The 20309-nt window shown below is 51.8% G+C and overlaps 1 protein-coding gene across 1 annotated transcript in view; it reads left to right on the forward strand.

Moving 5' to 3' along the window:
* Nucleotides 1-18565, forward strand: part of DCP1B (decapping mRNA 1B) — a 42440-nt gene extending 23875 nt beyond the window's left edge. Inside the window, exons 4-9 of the mRNA XM_070371679.1 lie at nucleotides 2698-2764; nucleotides 4953-5088; nucleotides 11514-11642; nucleotides 13178-13948; nucleotides 15754-16002; nucleotides 18353-18565. Coding sequence (XP_070227780.1) covers nucleotides 2698-2764; nucleotides 4953-5088; nucleotides 11514-11642; nucleotides 13178-13948; nucleotides 15754-16002; nucleotides 18353-18433 — 1433 coding nt within the window. The 3' untranslated portion in view covers nucleotides 18434-18565. The remainder of the gene's footprint in view (nucleotides 1-2697; nucleotides 2765-4952; nucleotides 5089-11513; nucleotides 11643-13177; nucleotides 13949-15753; nucleotides 16003-18352) is intronic.
* Nucleotides 18566-20309: the final 1744 nt, after the last annotated feature.

Consider the following 20309-nt stretch of genomic DNA (forward strand, 5'->3'; position numbering starts at 1 on the left):
GAGAGGAAGTTTTCACTGTAACCAGAGAACAGAGCAAGATCCTGGGTTTGTAACGAGGACTGAAGCCTCCAAAAACCCACAACGCCTTCAGGTTTCTTAGTTGCTATGATCTTAGTGTCAGTGGTCCAATCCACTCTCGCTCAGGGGAGCACAGGGCTGTGGGTCGGCCTGCAGGAACCTGTGGGGCAGCTAGCACCGGGGATCAGTGTCCATGGGCCGGGAAGAGCCCGAGTCAAGTCCCCAGAGGCTCGCTTAATGGTCTTGGGGTGAAGGACTTTCTTTTGGCTGCTGAGGCTCTCAGCGCATAGCCTTCAAACCCTGACTCTTTTTTTTCCAGTGTCCATGTATCAGAGAGCAGTATGTGCATGTGTTTCAAAGAACGCACAGTGGTCCGACCAAGAGAAAGCTGGGGGTTTTTTTCCCACTTGCCCCGCCCCTGCACTCACAGATAAGATAGATTCCTGGTGCACTGACCACAAAAATTACCCCCATTTATAGGGGTCAGACTTATAGAGTCCTTTTAAGGATTCTGCTTAACAGCACTAAAACAACACTTCCTGTACCTTTTGATATCTGAATCTTTACTGACAAGAAACAGAAAGACCCACAGGGCCGCTGGTAGGTGAGTCGGGCTGGGACGGGGGCAGTGATTAAAATATCACAAATGTTTTAATGACCGAATAATACCCATATAATTAAATATTTTGGAAGTTTAAATCAAAAAAATTATTTTCTTTTAAAAGTATATTTTGTTGGGTCTCATTGCCCTGTCATAACTTAGCAGCTGTTTTTGGTGAAGATTTTTTAAATGTGTGTGTAGTTAATTTGTTGTTGATGTGATTAACATTACCAGATCCTCAACTAGATCTTTATAAACTTATTTTTGACCTGTTTGTGTCATTGTTTAGTCGCTAACTAGTGTCCAACTCTTTTGAGACTCCATGGACTGTAGCCTGCAGGCTCCTCTGTCCATGGGATTCTCCAGGCAAGAATACTGGAGTGGGTCGCCATTTCCTCCTCCAGGAGATCTTCCCCACCCAGGGACTGAATCCAAGTCTCCCACGTCTCTTGCACTGGCAAGTGGATTTTTTACTGCTGAGCCACCTGGGGGGCCTTTAGACCTGTTTAGCCTTTGCTATAAAAATGACGTAGATCGTACATACTAATATATATGACTTACTTGAAAATTAACTGAATCGATAGCAACTGTATTATGCCACATTGTTCATCACTAAATCACTAAGTCGTGGTTATATCTAGTCTTTGAACAGTTGTAAATATTCTGTGCGGACACTTTGGAGTTGCAGATTCATTACTGAATTTTATTTTCCCAGCACTGTATCCTCACTTAAGGCCTCCAAAACTGATCTTTCACTTAATAACACCTTCCCGGGAAAAAGGAGAAGGGAGAGAAGCTTCCAGGCCTAATATGTGTGTCAGGCGTGCAACAGTTACAGAAGATGGAGCATGTGTGTGTGAGTGAGAGCTCTGTGTGAGCGTGTGTATATGAGACTGTGTGTGTGTGTGTGGTGAGTGTGTGTGTGTAAAACTTTGTGTGAGTGAGAGCTCTGTGTGAGTGTGTGTATATGAGACTGTATGTGTGGTGAGTGTGTGTGTGTGTGTAAACGTGTTTGTATGTGTGAGAGCTCTGTGTGAGCGTGTGTATATGAGACTGTGTGTGTGTGTGTGTGGTGAGTGTGTGTGTATGTGAACGTGTTTGTGTGAGTGAGAGCTCTGTGTGAGTGTGTATATGAGACTGTATGTGTGGTGAGTGTGTGTGTGTGTGTAAACGTGTTTGTATGTGTGAGAGCTCTGTGTGAGCGTGTGTATATGAGACTTTGTGTGTGTGTGGTGAGTGTGTGTGTATGTGAATGTGTTTGTGTGCGTGAGAGTTCTCTGAGCGTGTGTATATGAGACTGTGTGGTGAGTGTGTGTGTGTGTGTAAACGTGTTTGTATGTGTGAGAGCTCTGTGTGAGCATGTGTATATGAGACTGTGTGTGTGTGTGTGGTGAGTGTGTGTGTGTAAACCTGTTTGTGTGAGTGAGAGCTCTGTGTGAGTGTGTATATATGAGACTGTATGTGTGGTGAGTGTGTGTGTGTGTGTAAACGTATTTGTATGTGTGAGAGCTCTGTGTGAGCGTGTGTATATGAGACTGTGTGGTGAGTGTGTGTGTGTGTAAACGTGTTTGTATGTGTGAGAGCTCTGTGTGAGTGTGTGTATATGAGACTGTGTGGTGAGTGTGTGTGTGTAAACGTGTTTGTATGTGTGAGAGCTCTGCGAGCGTGTGTATATGAGACTGTGTGTGTGTGTGGTGAATGTGTGTGTATGTGAACGTGTTTGTGTGCGTGAGTGAGAGTTCTGTGTGAGCATGTGTATGTGAGAATGTGTGAATGTGTGTGAGTGTGTGAAGACACGTGAGGCAGCGACGCTGCAGAGCTGGAGGTTGGAGAGTTGGGGCTCGTCTTCCGTCTGCTCATCCGGCTAAGCGTTCGGCCCGTGCCTGCTGTGTCCAGGTCCAGGTTGTGTCTGCATACCCTCTCCTTGGGCTTACAAAGCCCCAGCTCGAGGTTTTCAAGCTTCGACTCCAGCGACTAGTTCACTTATTCTACGAGCATGTACTTCCCTCACGGTGGAAAGGGGATCTGTTTCCCCTTCTTGAGGATGCTCATGCACTGGTCCTCTGTGTTTCTTGCAGTGTCCATCTATGGAATTTGGTTTTATGACAAGGAAGAATGCCAAAGAATCGCAGAGCTAATGAAGAAGTAAGTGCTGCGGGATGTGTTCTGCGTTTCTGAGTGTGTGGGACTGCACCGCGGGGTAAACAGAGCCCGTCTCTGACAGCAGCTCCTTCACCATGCTTAGCAACACCTTCACCATTACTCACCAGATGAAAAATAAGCGTAAATGACAATGTCTCACACTTCCACTCGGTAGGATTTATTATGTGGAATAGTCCCCCTCCCTTTTTTTCTGTGCATGTGATCTGTAATATCAGTTTTTCTGGGTGGCAGTTTTCCTTAATACCATCCTCATTTGTAAATTAGCAGTTTTTTCCTCTGAAAAGCTATTGGTATATCTCTGAGGAGAATGTTCAGAGTCTTTCTGAAAGGCTGCCCCATCTCCTCTTGGGTCCCCATGCCCTCCTGCCCCAAGGACTCCCCTCCATCTGCCTGTGGATCTTGAACCTCCTTCCCGTGTGAGTGAGGGCTTTGCTCAGTCTTTGTTTTCAATATCTTTGGAAATATCTGAGCTAACACTAGTTTAGTGATCAGCAGATGGACTCTCTCTCTTTCGTGTTCCTAGTCTCTTTTCTATTAATCTTTCGAGTCCTTGTTGACTGGTGCCAGTAGGCATGAGACTGGGGGGTACTTACATGACTGTCTCCTGGTCCCACTCTTGCTCCCCTGATGACCTGAAAGGAAGCCCAGGTCAGCACACTGTCCCCCTGGGGATCTGTCAACCCTCTGAGGTTCTTGAGCCCCAGGGCCGCTCATGGGAAGGGAGTTGTTTCCCTGCATTCCTGTGGCTGGTTCAGAGCTTGGAAGCGAGTGAGCTTCCTGCATGCCATGACCCTGGGCCGGGACTGGGCTCAGCCATACATGGAATCCAGCTGCCTCCCACACAGGCTCAAACGAGCAGCTCCATCTGCTAGAGAACCAACCATTTGTCAGTTTTAAATCCTGGGTCAATGAAATGGCCACAGTAGCAGGGAAACATATACATTACCATCTGTGAAATAGATAGCCAGTGGGAATTTGCTCTCTGGCTCAGGGAGCTCAACCCAGTGCTCTGTGACAACCTAGGGGTGGAAGATGGGAGGGAGGCTCAAGAGGGAGGGGCCATATGCAAACCTGTGGCTGATTCTTGTTGATGTATGGCTAAAAAGTGGCCCTAAAATATGGGCTGTGGGGAGCACTTTTTTATAGATAAGACTGATTTCTGAAAAGCTGAGCTGGTGAGAGCTAATTTTAGGTAAGCAGCTCAGGCTGCAGATGGTGATTAAGTGTGTTCAAACTGGTATTTACCACCGTAACAGCTAGTTCCTAGAACATTCCTGTGATTGTAAACTGCGGCAGATAATAATAGCAGGGCTTCATATAGATTAAAAGGCGCCGTGTCCCCCAGCCAGGAGGCGATGTGAAGACACTCAGGTTCTGTGGTGATTCTTCAGCAGCTGGGGCAGGACCTGCTTGGTGTCGAGCAATTAGCCAAGCACAATGCATGTGGACTCTCCACCCATCCTCAGAGCTGAGCCTCAGCGAACCCGCAGCTTTCTTTCCCCGCAAACTTCATGGCAGCAATGGGGAAGCATGAGCCACGGTCAGAGCCCTCCCACGGGAGGGAGACGCGCCCCACTACCAGCAGGGAAGTGGCCTGGCCTCCCCTCTGCAAGGTGTTCAGGAGGACAGAGGCGCTTCCCAGTGCTGTGTTTTCACACCCCTCTTCTGCGGTGGGACCTTCGCTGTGCTTCTAAACCATCCGGGACACAGGGGCTGGGCTCAGCTGCGCTTCGACTCCCAGGCACTTTGGAAGAAGGGGGAGACTGGATCTGCCGTGTTGGGAACCTAGTCTCCAGGTTGAGAACCCTGAATTGGGTTCTTCAGCAGTTCAGGGGTCCCTCCTAATGCTCACAATGAGGAGTCACAGATTTTTTCTGAGAAGGACCCAATAGTGAATACTTTCGGGGCCACCTGGCCTCCGTCCCAGCCCCTCAACCCTGCCCTGGCTGGGTGACAGCTGCCATGGGACACCAGGCAGGGTGGAAGCCATGCCCCTCCAGATGCAGTCCTGTGGTCAGTGAACTTGGGACCTTGACTCCCATGTTTCTCCCATCACTTCCAGTGATCTTTTTTCTAACACGATCGTAACAAGATAAAAACAACTGGGTGAGGACTTGCTGGCTGTGTTGAGCTGTCTTTTCTGGTATGGATCTCGTCTTTGTTTTTCTAGCCTCACTCAGTACGAACAGCTGAAAGCCCACCACGGAACGGGAGCCGGGGCCTCGCCCGTGAGCCTCGGCTCAGGAGAGGGCAAGGAGGCCGACATCTTGCGGATGCTGACCAAGGCCAAAGACGAGTACACGAAGGTGAGTCCCGTCCCCACCGTGACGCACTCAGATTCCAGGTGGGGACCTGCCCGTTAAGGCAGACTTGGTCCCCTTCCTTCCGCCAAACAGAAGCCTATGAGTAATACCATCTTTGTTGACTTTTAGTAGACTGAAGACTGTTTGCTTTTAAGTGGATTAAAACGCAGCCCCAGGGGCTTCCCTGGTGGCTCCATGTTAAAGAATCCACCTGCCAATGCAAGAGATGCAGGTTCGATCCCTGGGTCGAGAAGATCCCCTGGAAGAGGAAATGGAGCCCTCTCTAGTGTTCTTGTTTGGAGAATCCCATAGTGGGCTATGGTCTGTAGGATCACAAAGAGTTGAACATGACTTAGCAACTGAGAAACAACAATAAAACACATCATGTGCGTAGTGTCCATCGCCCAGCTGAGAGATCAGTAACAGAAGATGCTCGTCCTCCTGCCATCACCAGCCAGGTAGTGTCCAGAAGCACCTGCACAGCCATACTGGCCTTGCTCCATACCCTTCTCGCCTCTCACTGCCCAGCGTGTGACACCTGGGCCCCTCCAGGGCACCCACCATGTGACCAGGGTGACCCAGCCTCGCCGCCCCTGGGGGAGCCCCCTCCTCCTCTACTCATCCATCAGCAGGGGACATCTTTGAAGGCTCAGTTCATGTGTTCTCGGTCCCTCATATGGCTTCTGACCCACCCACCAGGGGTACCTGCCCCAAGAGCCCCCAGGTTGGGCAAGTCTGCTCACGTCTGTGTCACGCACTCTTCCAATACACAGAGCGTGGGCCTCAGAAGCGGCCCGGGCCTGGGTATGGGAAGGTGGGCATGGAAACACTGCCCTTCCTCGGGAGTCTTGCTATGAGAGCATGTGACCACAAGTCTTCAGGAGGACAGAGTGCTGGATGTCGGGCACATACCAGGAGAACAGCAGGGCTCTGACTGAGTCGTACACCAACTGACCGCTGAGGCCTCTGCAACTCCAAACCTCTTAAATGTGTGATAACCCCAGAAAGTGAGAGAGGAAATACTTGGAGCTGGAGGAAGATGATATTGATAAAGCGAAACCTGGCAACACTACAAATGCCTTTTTACATGAAGTTAATAGAGTAATTTGAAAAACTTGTTTTGGACAATATTTTATGTTTTCTCCCTGAAGAAGCAAATGCCTATCAATCTGCTGTGAAGTAGCAGCACCGTGACCTTGAGCTTCTTCCTCCATTAGACTTAGTTGGAGGGCAGGTGAGCTTGGGGCAGTGGCCGGGCCAGGGGGGGTCAAGGGCTGTGGGGCTTCATGCCGAGTCTTTAGAAGTGGCCTATTTTGAAGAACATGTGTGCACACGTATAACTGAACCACTTTTATGAACACCTAAAGCTAATATGATTTTGCAGGTCAACTATACTGCAATAAGAAAAATAAAATAATCAGTGGGCTATTCTGTATTTAAGACTGTTTTGTGGTTTAAGGCAAGAAGGAAGATTTGTCCTCTGGATATACCTCTGACTTAGCTATGAAATTAAAGAAGTATTGTCTTTTGATGTTCAATGAGAAGATTTAGTGGGGAAAGGGAGATCAGTGGAGAAGTAACTCCAGAAAGAATGAAGAGAGCCAAAGCAAAAACAGCATCCAGTTGTGGATGTGACTGGTGATGGAACCAAGGTCCGATGCTGTAAAGAGCAATACTGCACAGGAACCTGGAATGTTAGGTCCATAAATCAAGGCAAATTGGAAGTGGTCAAACAGGAGATGGCAAGAGTGAACATCGACATTCTAGGAATCAGCAAACTAAAATGGACCAGAATGGGTGAATTTAACTCAGATGACCATTATATCTACTAGTGTGGGCAAGAATCCCTTAGAAGAAATGGAGTGGCCATCATGGTCAACAGAAGAGTCCGAAATGCAGTACTTGGATGCAATCTCAAAAACGATAGAATGATTTCTGTTCGTTTCCAAGGCAAGCCATTCAAGGTCATAGCAACCCAAGTCTATGCCCTGACCAGTAATACTGAAGAAGCTGAAGTTGAACAATTCTATGAAGACCTACAAGACCTTCTAGAACTAACACCCCAAAAAGATGTCCTTTTCATTATAGGGGACTGGAATGCAAAAGCAGAAAGTCAAGAGATACCTGGAGTAACAGGCAAATCTGGCCTTGGAGCACAAAACGAAGCAGATCAAAGGCTAACAGAGTTTTGCCAAGAGAACGCATTAGTCATAGCAAACACCATCTTTCAACAACACAAAAGACTCTACACATGGACATCACTAGATGGTCAATACTGAAATCAAATTGATTATATTCTTTGCAGCCAAAGATGGAGAAGCTCTATACAGTCAGCAAAAACAAGACCGGGAGCTGAATGTGGCTCAGATCATGAACTCCTTATTGCCAAATTCAGATATAAATTGAAGAAAGTAGGGAAGTCCACTAGACCATTCAGGTATGACCTAAATCAAATCTCTTACAATTACACAGTGGAAGAATTACACAGTGGAATCAATTACAAATAGATTCAAGAGATTAGATCTGATAGACAGTGTGCCTAAAGAACTATGGACGGAGGTTCGTGACATTGTACAAGAGGCAGTGATCAAGACCCAAGAAAAAGAAATGCAAAAAGGCAAAATGGTTGTCTGAGGAGGTCTTACAAATAGCTGGGAAAAGAAGAGAAGCTAAAGGCAAAGGAGAAAAGGAAAGATGTACCCATTTGAATGCAGAGTTCCAAAGAATAGCAAGGAGAGATAAGAAAGCCTTCCTCAGTGATCAATGCAAAGAAATAGAAGAAAATAGTAGAATGGGAAAGACTACAGATGTCTTCAATAAAATTAGAGATGCCAAGGGAACATTTCATGCAAAGATAGGCACAATAAAGGACAGAAATGGTATAGACCTAAGAGAAGCAAAAGATATTAAGAAGAGGTGGCAAAAATATACAGAAGAACTATACAAAAAAGATCTTCATGACCCAGATAATCACAATGGTGTGATCACTCACCTAGAGGCAGACATCCTGGAGTGCAAAGTGAAGTGGGCCTTAGGAAGCATCACTATGAACCAAGCTAGTGGAGGTGATGGAATTCTAGTTGAGCTATTTCAAATCCTAAAAGATGATACTGTGAAAGTGCTACATTCAATATGCCAGCAAATTTGGAAAACTCAGCAGTGGTCACAGGACTGGGAAAGGTCAGTTTTCATTCCAATCCCAAAGAAATGGAATGCCAAAAAATGTTCAAACCACCGCACAACTGCACTCATCTCACACGCTAGCAAAGTAATGCTCAAAATTCTTCAAGCCAGGCTTCAGAATACGTGAACCGTGAATGTCCAGATGTTCAAGCTGGATTTAGAAAAGACAGAGGAACCAGAAATCAAGTTGCCAGCATCTGCTGGATCATCAAAAAAGCAAGAAAGTTCCAGGAAAACATCTGCTTTATTGACTATGCCAAAGCCTTTGACTGCGGGGATCACAGCAAACTGTGGAAAATTCTTAAAGGGATGGGAACACCAGACCACCTGACCTGCCTCCTGAGAAATCTATATGCAGGTCAAGAAGCAACAGTTAGAACTGGACATAGAATAACAGACTGGTTCAAAATCGGGAAAGGAGTACATCAAGGCTGTATATTGTCACCCTGCTTATTTAACTTATATGCAGAGTACATCATGTGAAATGCTGGGCTGGATGAAGCACAAGCTGGAATCAAAGATTGCTGGGAGAAATATCAATAACCTCAGATATGTAGATGACACAACCCTTACGGCAGAAAGTGAAGAACTAAAGAGCCTGTTGATGAAAGTGAAAGAGGAGAGTGAAAAAGTTGGCTTAAAACTCAACATTCAGAAAACTAAGATCACGGCATCCAGTCCCATCACTTCATGGCAAATAGATGGGGAAACAATGCAAATAGTGAGAGACTTTATTTTTCTGGGCTCCAAAATCACTGCAGATAGTGGCTGCAGCCATGAAATTAAAAGACACTTGCTCCTTGGAAGAAAAGCTATGACCAACCTAGACAGCATATTAAAAAGCAGAGATATTACTTTGCCAACAAAGGTCCGTCTAGTCAAAGCTATGGTTTTTCCAGTAGTCATGTATGGATATGAGAGTTGTACTGTAAAGAAAGCTGAGTGCCAAAGAATGGATGCTTTTGAACTGTGATGTTGGAGAAGACTCTTGAGAGTCTCTTGGACTGCAAGGAGATCCAACCAGTCCATCCTAAAGGAAATCAGTCCTGAATATTCATTGGAAGGACTGATGCTGAAGCTGAAACTCCAGTACTCTGGCCACCTGATGCGAAGAACTGACTCATTGGAAAAGACCCTGATGCTTGGAAAGATGAAAGTCTGGAGGAGAAGGGCACGACAGAGGATGAAATGGTTGGATGGCATCACCAACTCTATGGACATGAATTTGAGTAAGCTCCAGGAGTTGGTGATGGACAGGGAAGCCTGGCATGCTACAGACCGTGGGGTTGGAAAGAGTCAGATACTACTGAGCAACTGAACTGAACTGAGAAAATTTAAAAGTAGAAGAAAGAAAATGAAATTACCCATAACCCTACCACCCAACAATGTCTGCCTTTAGCACTTCAAGTATATTTTCCCCCAGGCTTCCCTGCCTCGTGGATACTTGTGTCTGTGTGATAAACAGGCTCATGTGATGTAGCTGTTAAAGCCTCGGTTTCTCTGCAAAGAATCCGTTATACACTTTTGCCGATTCTGTGTGTTTTTCCAAGTAGGGAAGGGCATAGAAGCTTTGGGTAGGGAGAGTTGTAGAAGCTTCAACCTCTGGATAATGAGCTGCAAGCTGTGGAAGTCAGTCTTGTTCTGAGCACTTTTTACATGAAAGTGAAGCATCATTGGTAGATGGCCTGTGGTGGTGACTCAGGAAGCAGCTGCTGGCCGCTTCCCCTGGGGGGTGCTGTCCACAGCCCACCTCAGCATGTGCAGAGTAAAGCAGTTGGCAACCCAGGGACCCTGAGTGCAGACGGGAGCACTCGCAGAAGTGAGCCGAGCTCCACTGTCTTCGGCACAGCCAGCAGGCTGTCAAGCCTTTTCACGCCAGCATTCTATCAGTGACTCTATCGGGACCACACTCTGGTCTCATGTTGCTGATCCACATCTCGGAAGCCAGGCCAGTGGTCCTGTGGCCATGACTCACCTGAGAATTGGAAATAACTTTTTATGACTCAGAAAGTGTGCCATTTAATAATACTGGTGCCAAATATGCAAATGGCGGACGGAATTCTTGGCTGAAAAAAGTCCTTTGCACAGTGAACTTTCCAAACCGAAGCAAGCACAGTGGTGATCAGCCCCAGCCCCGACATCCTCGGATAGAAAGTGCAGCCAACAGCCGTGAAGCTCATGGAAATGCTCAGGGTCCGGGGTGGGGGGCTGTTGGGGGTGGGGGGGAAGGTTGTATTCATGGCCACTCCACACTGGGGACAGAGAAGTGTGTCCTGGCCCAAGGGCACAAGTGTGCCATTGAAACGAATGACGCCACAAAGCCCACCTTGCAGAAGACCGCGCTTTACAGTTTTATTTGCTATTTCAGCAAGGGAGACGCGGACAACGCTGCCGTACCCTCCCGGCTAGAATCCCAGCGTGTGAGCAATTGCACGGTTGATTAGATTAATGGGCGGTGATGACTCGGGATCTGAAATGACGAGGCTTGTCTCTCATCTCTTTCTCTGTGAAATTCTAATTTGTAGTGAGCGGTTCAGAACACTCGGATTTGAATTATTCTGTTTATGCAAAAATCACTCATTAAATAAGGATGATGTTAGTAATTTTTAAAATCAGTGGTTTGAGTCAGCTTTACCCGTTGGTTTATAGACCAAAGAGGGTCAGTCGCTCTGAGGATGCAGCTCTCCAGTCTTAAGTCAGCTGCCAACTGGGCTCGGAGCCCTCCCCTGACCCAGACGAGGCACCCGGGGAGCCTTTGTACTGCTGATTACCGTGGGAGAGCCGGAGACTTTGTTAAAGCTGCTGCTTCTCAGGCAGACCCGCAGACTGTCACACCTCCGGGCGTCTCGGGGCCTCTGGATCCTGCAGGCCGATGGAGCACTGCTGAATTGTGCCGCTGAGACACACTCAATGAATTTGGTTTAGACTCAAACACAGCTTGGGCTTCCCAGGCAGCACTAGTGGTAGAGGACCCACCTACCAGTGCAGGAGATGTGAGAGACCTCGGCTTCGATCCCTGGGTCAGGAAGATCCCCTGGAATAGTAAATGGCTACCCACTCCAGTATTCTTGCCTGGAAAATTCCATGAACAGAGGAGCCTGGCAGGCTACCATCCGTGGTGTCGCCAAGAGCCAGATACAGCTTAGCAACTGAGCACACAGATACGATAAAGAGCATGAAGGTGCGTTCTTCTTAAGAGATTAAGTTTCTTTTACACCAAAAATAAGGTTCTTTTTCTATTTCAGTGTAAAACCTGCTCCGAGCCCAAACAGATCAGCAGCTCGTCCGCTATCCACGACAACCCCAACCTCATCAAGCCGATTCCAGTGAAACCCAGTGGGAGCCGGCAGCAGCGGGGCCCTCGGCCCGGCCAGGTGCACGGTCCTTGCTCTCCACCTGGTCCCGGTGATTCCTGAGGGACTTTGGCCCTGAGGCTGGTCAGGAGCGAGGGGGTGGAGGGCTGTGCTGTGGAGGTGCCCTAGAGTTGATCCAGGAAAGAGAGATTTCAAAGTGGAGGTTTTGTCATTATGTATAATTTGCTCTTCCTACAAAGGATTACTGTTTTGATATTTGGCATTTCCCTTACTCTGTGAACTTGACTCCTTAGAGGTTAATGTGTTCCAAAAAGACAGCAGCCTAATACCACGTTGGAGCCGACGAGACTATTACCCGTTGGGCCATATCCTTCTGAGGTCGGCCACTGACAAGAGATGCAGCCCTTCCCTTGGTGCCCAGTCCGGGGCCATGTGCCCTATGTGGGTGGGACTCCTGGTCTAAGGACTGGTGTCAAGTCCCCCTTTAGAGCCCATGACCCGTCACTGTATTTGCCTCTAAGATACAAACATGAAACATGACATCAGTTTTTGTATGAGTATATATATTTTTCAGAATACCCCAGCATCAGCAAAAGGGCTAATCTGTAAGTTCCATCACTGAGTGTGGGTATAACCAGTACCTATGGTTATTCCTTATCAAAAAAAATTTTTTAAAGGGAATTGTTGGTTTAAATCAACTTTAAAGATGAACATGGAGCCAAAAGACATAAAGACTGGCTCATGCAAGTCTTGCATTGAATTTTTTTTTAAGTCTTTTCTAATTATCTTTTAGTTTTTATTATAAGTTTGCTTTTCGTGGAAATTGTTTACGAGAGAAACTGGAATATGTGTCTTCAGGCTACACGCGTGTTCTCCTAGCCCAACCGCAGGGAGCAGCAGCCAGCAAGAGGCACCAGGGCACAGGCAGGAAGGAAGAAGGCCTGTCGCCAGCCATGGTTGGCATTTACGCCTCTGACAGGCTGTTAGAGCTACTGCTGTGTATTCGGATCAAGTTAGAGAGAGTGATGACTTACAACTCTCCAGCCCTTAATTTCTATCATTCTGTGGAAAACTATCAGGAATTCTGAAACCCTTGTGTTTCTGTGTTTGCTCGGTGTCTCCAGGTACTTTGCAGGGGGAGGTGTGCTTCCTGTTGAGGCGACGGTCCTCCATCTGCCAGTGTCTGTGATTTTGCACACGGTCGTCCCCAGGCCCAGCAAGCGTCTCCTGACTGCTCATCAGTCAGCGGATAGTGAGGGACTTCCACGGTGGTCCAACCTTTAGGGCTCCAGGCTTCCGATTGCAAGGGGCCTGAGTTCCATCCCTGGTTAGGGAACTGGATCCACATGTGGCTCGGCCCCCCCCAAAAAATTCAACAAATACTGAAATATGACAGCTGTCTTGGGATGGGAGGGAGAAGCCTGTGACAAAATTTGATGTTAGAAAGGCAGTCCCAGATGTGTACACTTTATAATCATTAGGCTTTTCTATCCTCTAATCGACCCCTTGTAAATAAAAACCATTGGGTGGGTAAGTTAGGTTTCATTCCCCCCATCACACATGGACATGCTCTCAGACGTGTGTGTTTGTTCCAGACCTCAGACCCGGAACCCCAGCACCTGTCCTTGACGGCACTCTTCGGGAAGCAGGACAAAGCCCCGTGTCAGGAGGCCACAGGGCCTCCCCAGACCCTCCCCCTGCAGCAGCAGCAGCCAGAGAAGTTCCCAGTGCGGCAGGGGGTCGTCCGATCCCTATCCTATGAGGAGCCCCGGAGACCCTCGCCCCCTGTCGACAAGCAGCTCTGCCCTGCCATTCAAAAGCTCATGGTCAGGAGCATGGACCTACAGCCACTGGCAGAGCTGCCTGAGAGCCGGCCCTGCACAGACGCCCTCAGGGCGGCCTGCGCTGGGCCCGCCCAGACAGGGTCTCCCCGCAGCCGCGCACTCGCAGCCCCTGGGACTCAGAAACTCCTCCAGGTACAGAGCATACCCGGGGCTGAGAACAGGTGTGAGCCCGGGGCGCCAGCACCTGCCAGCTCGGCCACCACCCCCGTGTCCCTGGCCCAGCCCACCCGTCTCAGCAGTGCCCTCCCGCCCCAGACTCCAGGGCCCCGGGCCCTCCCCAGACCAGCACCCCCCGGCCCCGGCCCCGGCCATCAGCCGGTGACTGGGCCGGGCGAGGTCTCCCCACGGGAGCTGCTGCGGAGGCTCCAGGCGGTACAGCAGGAACAGCAGCTGCCAGCGCCCGGCCGCCCAGCCCTGGCAGCCAAGTTCCCCACAGCCACCCCGAGCACCCGAGCGCGGAACCCCCTGGAGCCCTGGAGGGACCCGCCCCCCAGCACTGAGCAACCAGCTCCCCTCCTTCAGGTAAGTGTCCTCCTGCCGGGGAGCACTGGACGGGGTCCATGCAGAACACCGCGTCCACCTCCACCTCCTGCCAGGAAGGGGTCTGCTCTCTGTGCAGCGTCTGGGAGCCCTCCTTTCAAACATGCTTCATTCCTAGAGAGAAGACTTCTTGTTTCCACATGTGACATGGATACGAGAAAACCCCAGGTTGTTGTGGTTGGAAACTTAGGGTCTGAAATTGTTCCAGGGTGTCAGACCTCTGGTCCCCGCTGGATATGTCGCCCACAGTAAACTGCTGTGTATTCACGGTGCAGTGCGCGCCTTCAGGCACTAGCTGCGGGCCAGGCCCCTCTGCACACGCTGCATGGAGGTGAGCTGGGCGCCTGTCCCTGTGGGTGCCGCAGCCTGTGGGCTCTTGAGGTCAGCAGAAAAGCGGGTCACTGACCCTGGAAGGCACAGCCTCCTGCCCATCTCTGCAGGGATAGCTTACTGAGGGTCAGGAGAAGGCAGAAGCTGCCCCTGCCCCAACGACATGCACACTGACTGCCAGAAAGGAAACGTCATTCTTAGAAGTGCTCTGTCCTCCGGGGACGCTGGTTCTCTGTGGTCACTAATAACTCGGGACGGTGACAAAACTGAAAGCTTGTCCGTTTCTTCACTGCCCATGTGCAGGCAGCATCTGGAGATCTGAGGGACTTTTTTCCGTTTGGGTTGGTACAGATCATTGACAGTGCCTCAGGGTTCAAGTTGGGGAGGTTCTTCCTATGTATTATGTGTCCTCGTTGGTCCTTCTGTCCTGTTTGGGCAAGCGGCTTCCAGCGGGGCCCCAGAGTCGTTCACTTTTAGGAACCAAGGCCGCAGGCGTGGAGCACAGTCTTCGTGTTTGTCAAACTGGGTCAAAGTGCTCATGCGGGCCGTTGATGGAAATCTTACCTCTGAGCACCTGTCGTCCTGAGACAGTGGCTGCTCCCCACCTGCATCCTCGCCCCAGCGCGACCTGCCCCCCTTCTCTGCTTGTCCCTGAGGATTCAGACCAGGCACTAGGAAGCTGGAGTTAATGGTTGGCGGTCACCCGCACGGGCACGTCCCCCTTCCCTGCTCACAGGCCACAGAGCCGGTGCTCTACGAGCTGCCCATGGAGGCACCTCTGCTTCAAACGACGACTGGGGACAGTTACACAAACCACCCGCCCCCTCTGCCTGCTTTCTGCCCAGGACGGTGCCTAGAGGGTGACTGAGGTCACAGCAGCTCCCGAGGGGCCAAGAGACTCTATTGAAAACTTGGTTTTAGATCTGGTAGGCAAGAAAGGCAGACTGACCCGCCCAGACAGACAGGTCACTTGCAGGGCCTGCAGGAATAGTCCCCAGGGCGCTGTCCCCCCAGGCCCGAATGCAGAGAATCAGGAGGTGGGGGGGTGAGGATGTGACTCTGTGACCCTGCCCGTCCTGCCCACGCCAGGCGAGGAACGGGGCGGCTCCCTCACAGCGGGAAGATGGGCCCCAGCAGGCAGGGGCATGGATGGCGAGCCCCAAGGGAAAGGCCAGGTCCTAGATGCGGTCAAGTGGTACCGGAAGCGGGGAAGTGAGGTGCTACTCAGAGGACGAGCCTTCATGCTGAGGGGCCAGTGGGTATGACAGCAGACGCCAGGCCCATGGCACCGGGGTGGGGTGGGGGCAGTGCAGGCGCAGCTGGCCTCCTGTGGGCGGCCCTGACGCTGGAGCTGTGGGCGGTTAGCCTTGGAGCCTGCCGTGTCCCCCTCACTGTCCTCGCCCTCCACATGCGCCAGCCGCCCGCACCTGCCCACCTGCCTCCGTCTCCCTGGCCAGGTCCTCTCGCCCCAGCGCATCCCGGCCGCCGCGACCCCACCTCCACTCATGTCGCCCCTGGTGTTCGCGCAGCCCAGCTGGGCCCCGCCGCAAGAGAGGAGCCGTGCACCCTTGCCCCCAGGAAACCAGGACCCCGCTGCCACTCCCACCGGCCTCCTCCTGCCCCTGCGGACGCCTGAGCCCCCGGGGACCCCTGGCAGCGCCCTGAGCAAGCTGCAGCTCCAGGAGGCCCTGCTGCACCTCATCCAGGTAGGCGGGCACCGCCTCCTCGGCCTCACCAGAGACCCTTAGGGCACCCTGCCCACTTCCTGCCCCTTAGACCCTTGGGGTGCCCTGCCCACTTCCTGCTCCCCAAGAACCAGAGGGTGATGCAGCAGCTCAGCGCTTCTGGGTGGATGAGTCCGCTCCTCAGGGTGCTGTCCTTGGAGAAGGGACTCAGTCCTCCAGGGCAGGAAAGGAAGAGGCAGGCACCAATCCCGCAGCCACTGGGAGAGTCCTTGGCCTGGGGGCTTTGGGAACCAGCAGGAGTTGGAGAGAGGCTGCCCTGAGCCCCGGGGAGGGGGCAGCGGGGACGGAGGAGCGGCTGTGGCAGCCCAGGCGTGTTTTACAGAGATCTTAAAGCCTGCGGTGAGGATGGGGTGGGATGACCTCCTGTGCTCGCTCGTCCCTGTGAAATAACGAGAACAAGGACATTAGCACAGAGCTGTGCCGGGCTGGGTTTCCAAGACCAGGAGACCGAGGCCAAGGGACAGGCCTGAGGGCACCCTCCAGCGAAGAGCAGAGCGGGGGCCGCAGCCTCACTGTCCAGCGCCTCTGCCCACCCGACGGGCCCGCCATGAGGCGGCTGGGCGGCCCAGACAGAGCACAACCCAGGACTCGGGGCAGGCCCTGAAAAGAGCAGACGTTTGCCAGTAGACCCAGACAGCTCAGCTCTCGTGCCCAGGGGTCTTTTGGGTAAATAGTCTCTTTGGGTAAAAGGATTTTCGTGTTATTTTGCTTGAGTGTCAGGTGACCTTGAGAGAGTGGCCAGCACTTCTGTGCTGTGTGCTGCTGCTGCTGCTGCTAAGTCGCTTCAGTCGTGTCCCACTCTGTGCGACCCCATAGACGGCAGCCCACCAGGCTTCCCCGTCCCTGGGATTCTCCAGGCAAGAACACTGGAGTGGGTTGCCATTTCCTTCTCCAATGCATGAAAGTGAAAAGTGAAAGTGAAGTTTCTCAGTCATGTCCAACTGTAGCGACCCCATGGACTGCAGCCTACCAGGCTCCTCCGTCCATGGGATTCTCCAGGCAAAAGTACTGGAGTGGGGTGCCATGGCCTTCTCTGTCTGTGCTCTGTAGTCCGGCTCAAAAGTTTGAAGGTAACACATTTTAGAGAGGAGGGGAAGGGGTCAGGAAGCAAGTGTGCATGAAGGCGGAGCAGACAGGAGTTGCCCACACCTCCCTGATTCCCAGGAAGGGGAGCCCCCTCCTTTTCCAGAGGCTGGTCGTTGTAAGTTCATGAAGACTTGGGGACGACATCTGTACACTTCTGTGAGCAATAGACAAAAACCCCTTAAATGTGAATTGACAGGCACTTGTTCCATCTAATAACCCTGTCCACAGTTCTCTGTGCAGGGGCTGAGACACTGCGGGGCTGCAGCGGCCCCTCCCCCGGGCCTCACTAGTTAGATTTCACACGTCTGTCACCTGCACTGGCCGCTCCCCCGTGAGCGCCTGGGAGTGAGCAGGCGTGTGAGCCATGGGTGGATCACCAGAGCGCCACGGAGCTGGGCAGGAGGGAGTCTCCAGCTTCAGAAACAGAAAACCTCCATGGGTCCCTCGGCCCCTGGAGCAGCAGCAGAGCCCCCGGTCTCATCGCTGCCCACCAGCCAGGGCCAGAGCCCTCCTCAGCTAACGGGGCCAGGGCAGGGCTCTGGCTCTGGCTTCACCAAGCACGTTGCCATGAAGTCTTAACTTTGGCCCACAGCAAAGGCTGGCCTCCGCGGTGGCTCAGTAGTAAAGAACCCGCCTGCCAATGCAGGAGACCCAGGTTTGATCCCAGGGTCAGGAAGGTCCCAAGGAGAAGTAAGTGGCAACCCACTGCAGGATTCTTGCCTGGGAAATCCCATGGACAGAGGAGCCTGGTGGGCTACAGCCCATGAGGTCGTAAAGCATCTAAACAGCAACAACCACCGCTTGTGGGTGACTTGGGGGACCTTTCAGAGCCACCAGTGATCTCGCAGCCAGGCGGGCAGGATCGAGTGGGTTCTGTCCTCCCCGAGCAGCCTCCAGAGGCCCGGTGTCTCTGCAGGCAGCAGACTGACCAGGCCTCTCTCGAGCCGGCCTCACTCCATGCATCCCCAAGGCTGGTGCCCCAAGCTGCAGGCCACGAGCACCTGCTGCTTCCCCAGCTGACTGCTGAGGACCGATACCTGACTCATACCCCCACCTCCACGGCCTGGCCTGCAGCCCCCCTGTTCACACAGACCAGACACTGTGAGCACACAGGTGGGAAGGAACAGCTTAGGATCCGGGTGCCGGCCCAGCCCCAAGACAGACTAAGCCTCTGCTTCCTGCAGCCGAGTCTCACCCCCTCAGGGCTTCTGATTCTGTTTTCCAGAACGACGACAACTTCTTAAATATCATCTACGAGGCTTATCTCTTCAGCTTGACACAAGCAGCCGTGAAGAAGACTCTGTGAAAGCAAGACATTTCAAAACCCATGTCCGAAGCCCTCCAGTCCAAGGCTCTTTCTTGTCAAATGTTTCCCTAAATGTTTCTGCCTTTTTAAAAAGAAAAAGGATGTATAATATGAAATAAAATGTTTCAGACTTTTTCAGTCACGCGTCTTTTTTCACTCCACCCTTCAGGGTACCGGGTGCCAAGGATTGCGCGCGTGGGAAAAGCCCTTTGCTCACATCACATCACAGCAAATGCCGTGCTTCAGCGGTGTTTGCTTCTTACCCATCCTCAACCATTTCTGAAGAGTATTCTCCCCGTGGAAAGGGCCCTTCCCTTCCGGGAACGTGGTTGCTTTTTCATCAGCTGCTGCAGTTATTTCGGGACCTCAGAGAACATGCCAACCGCCAGGTGGCAGTGTAGGCCCACAACCACCGACGTGCCCCACCGGCCTCACCAGTGACAAGGGGAGCGATTTTCCAGACAAAGTCAACCTGTTTGTCAACATCCACGGGCACCGATCGCTGAGCCCTTGATGGGAAATGCTTGCTGAAAGTATTCACCGCTGGTTTCTATGGGGCTTGTCCCAGGACTCCACACACGTCCCAGGCTTCCAGCAACACAGTATCTTTCCAGCCCCTTCACCAGAAGCCGGCCTCTGCTCCCAGGGCAACATTTTGTAATCTTCAGCAAATAGAGCTGAGAAGAAGGTCACAGATCTTGAAGCCAGTTCTCAGCCTCTGCAGGGAAGCCATGGCTCAGACGGGCTTGTGTTCACAGAGCCAAGGGGCTCGCCCTCGGAAGGAGGCAGGAGGGCTCTCTCCAGCCCTCCAGGTTGACCTAGTCCCTGCCGAGCATCGGAGATGAAGTGAGCTTTGCATTTCTACAGCCCTGTTCTTGGACCATAAAAAGATCTCCAGATGCCCACACGGGAGCCAGGCCTCACTCTCCTTTTAGGGTCAGAAAAGAGGCGGGGGAAGTAGGTTTCCTCACAGCTTCTGCCGCCTGGACGTGGACCGGAAGCTCAGACCTGGGGCAGGCGCGTGGCCACGCTGGGTCTGAGGGCGCCTCCTCACCCTCCACCCAGGGAGGGAGCTAAAGTTGCCGGGCCCCTCAAGTACAGCGAGTCCAGGGACCTGCTGTCACCCCCGAGTCAGGGAGGGACAGGTCCTTCTGCGTCTCCAACACTCACAATATCTGACACGACGACAGACCCTCGGCACTTGAAGCTCATCGCTGCCTGTGCAGGATCTCTGTGTTCTTACGGGGCAGGAGGGCAGGGGGAGACACGCGGACCTGCTGCCCCCACACCAGGAACTACTCCCCTCAGCCCCACACCCCCCATACTCAACCTGCAGCAAAATCAACCTTCTCCCCAACTGCAGTCCGACCTCTAAAACAGGCCTGCATATCCTTGATCAGTGTTCAGGGTCGCTTCTCCAGCTGGGGGAAATGAAAGCCACCGAAAAAATTTCCCAATATACTTGTGGCAGCAAATGGCTGATTTCTGAAATAAGCATTTTTTTTACTTGATTTGGATAAATAAAATAGCCCAGTCAGAGCACCGACAGTGCAAAGATAGCTGAGAGGACGCTCCCCCCCACCCCCTCGCAGTGTGATTGGAAGGACGCCCCCTCCCGGCATGGTCCGACCGTCACCACAGGCTTCACTGGGCCTTTCTAGGTCAGCACTGTGGTGATCGGGTTTGAAAATGAATTCTCCATTCTTTCCTGGAATGAATAGCTTTGGAAGTGACAGGCCCAGTTTGTTCAGAACAAACACGGAGCCCCCTTCAAAGGGCTCTCGGAGGCGGGGGAGCTGAGTCCCTCTGTGTCTGGGGGGCAGGGGCTGCTTTGTCCAAAGGCCTTTCCCTGGAGGGTTCAGGAGGTGGACTTCAG

Source organism: Bos mutus, chromosome 5, assembly GCF_027580195.1.
Source record: "Bos mutus isolate GX-2022 chromosome 5, NWIPB_WYAK_1.1, whole genome shotgun sequence".
In the NCBI taxonomy this organism is placed as follows: Eukaryota; Metazoa; Chordata; class Mammalia; order Artiodactyla; family Bovidae; genus Bos; species Bos mutus.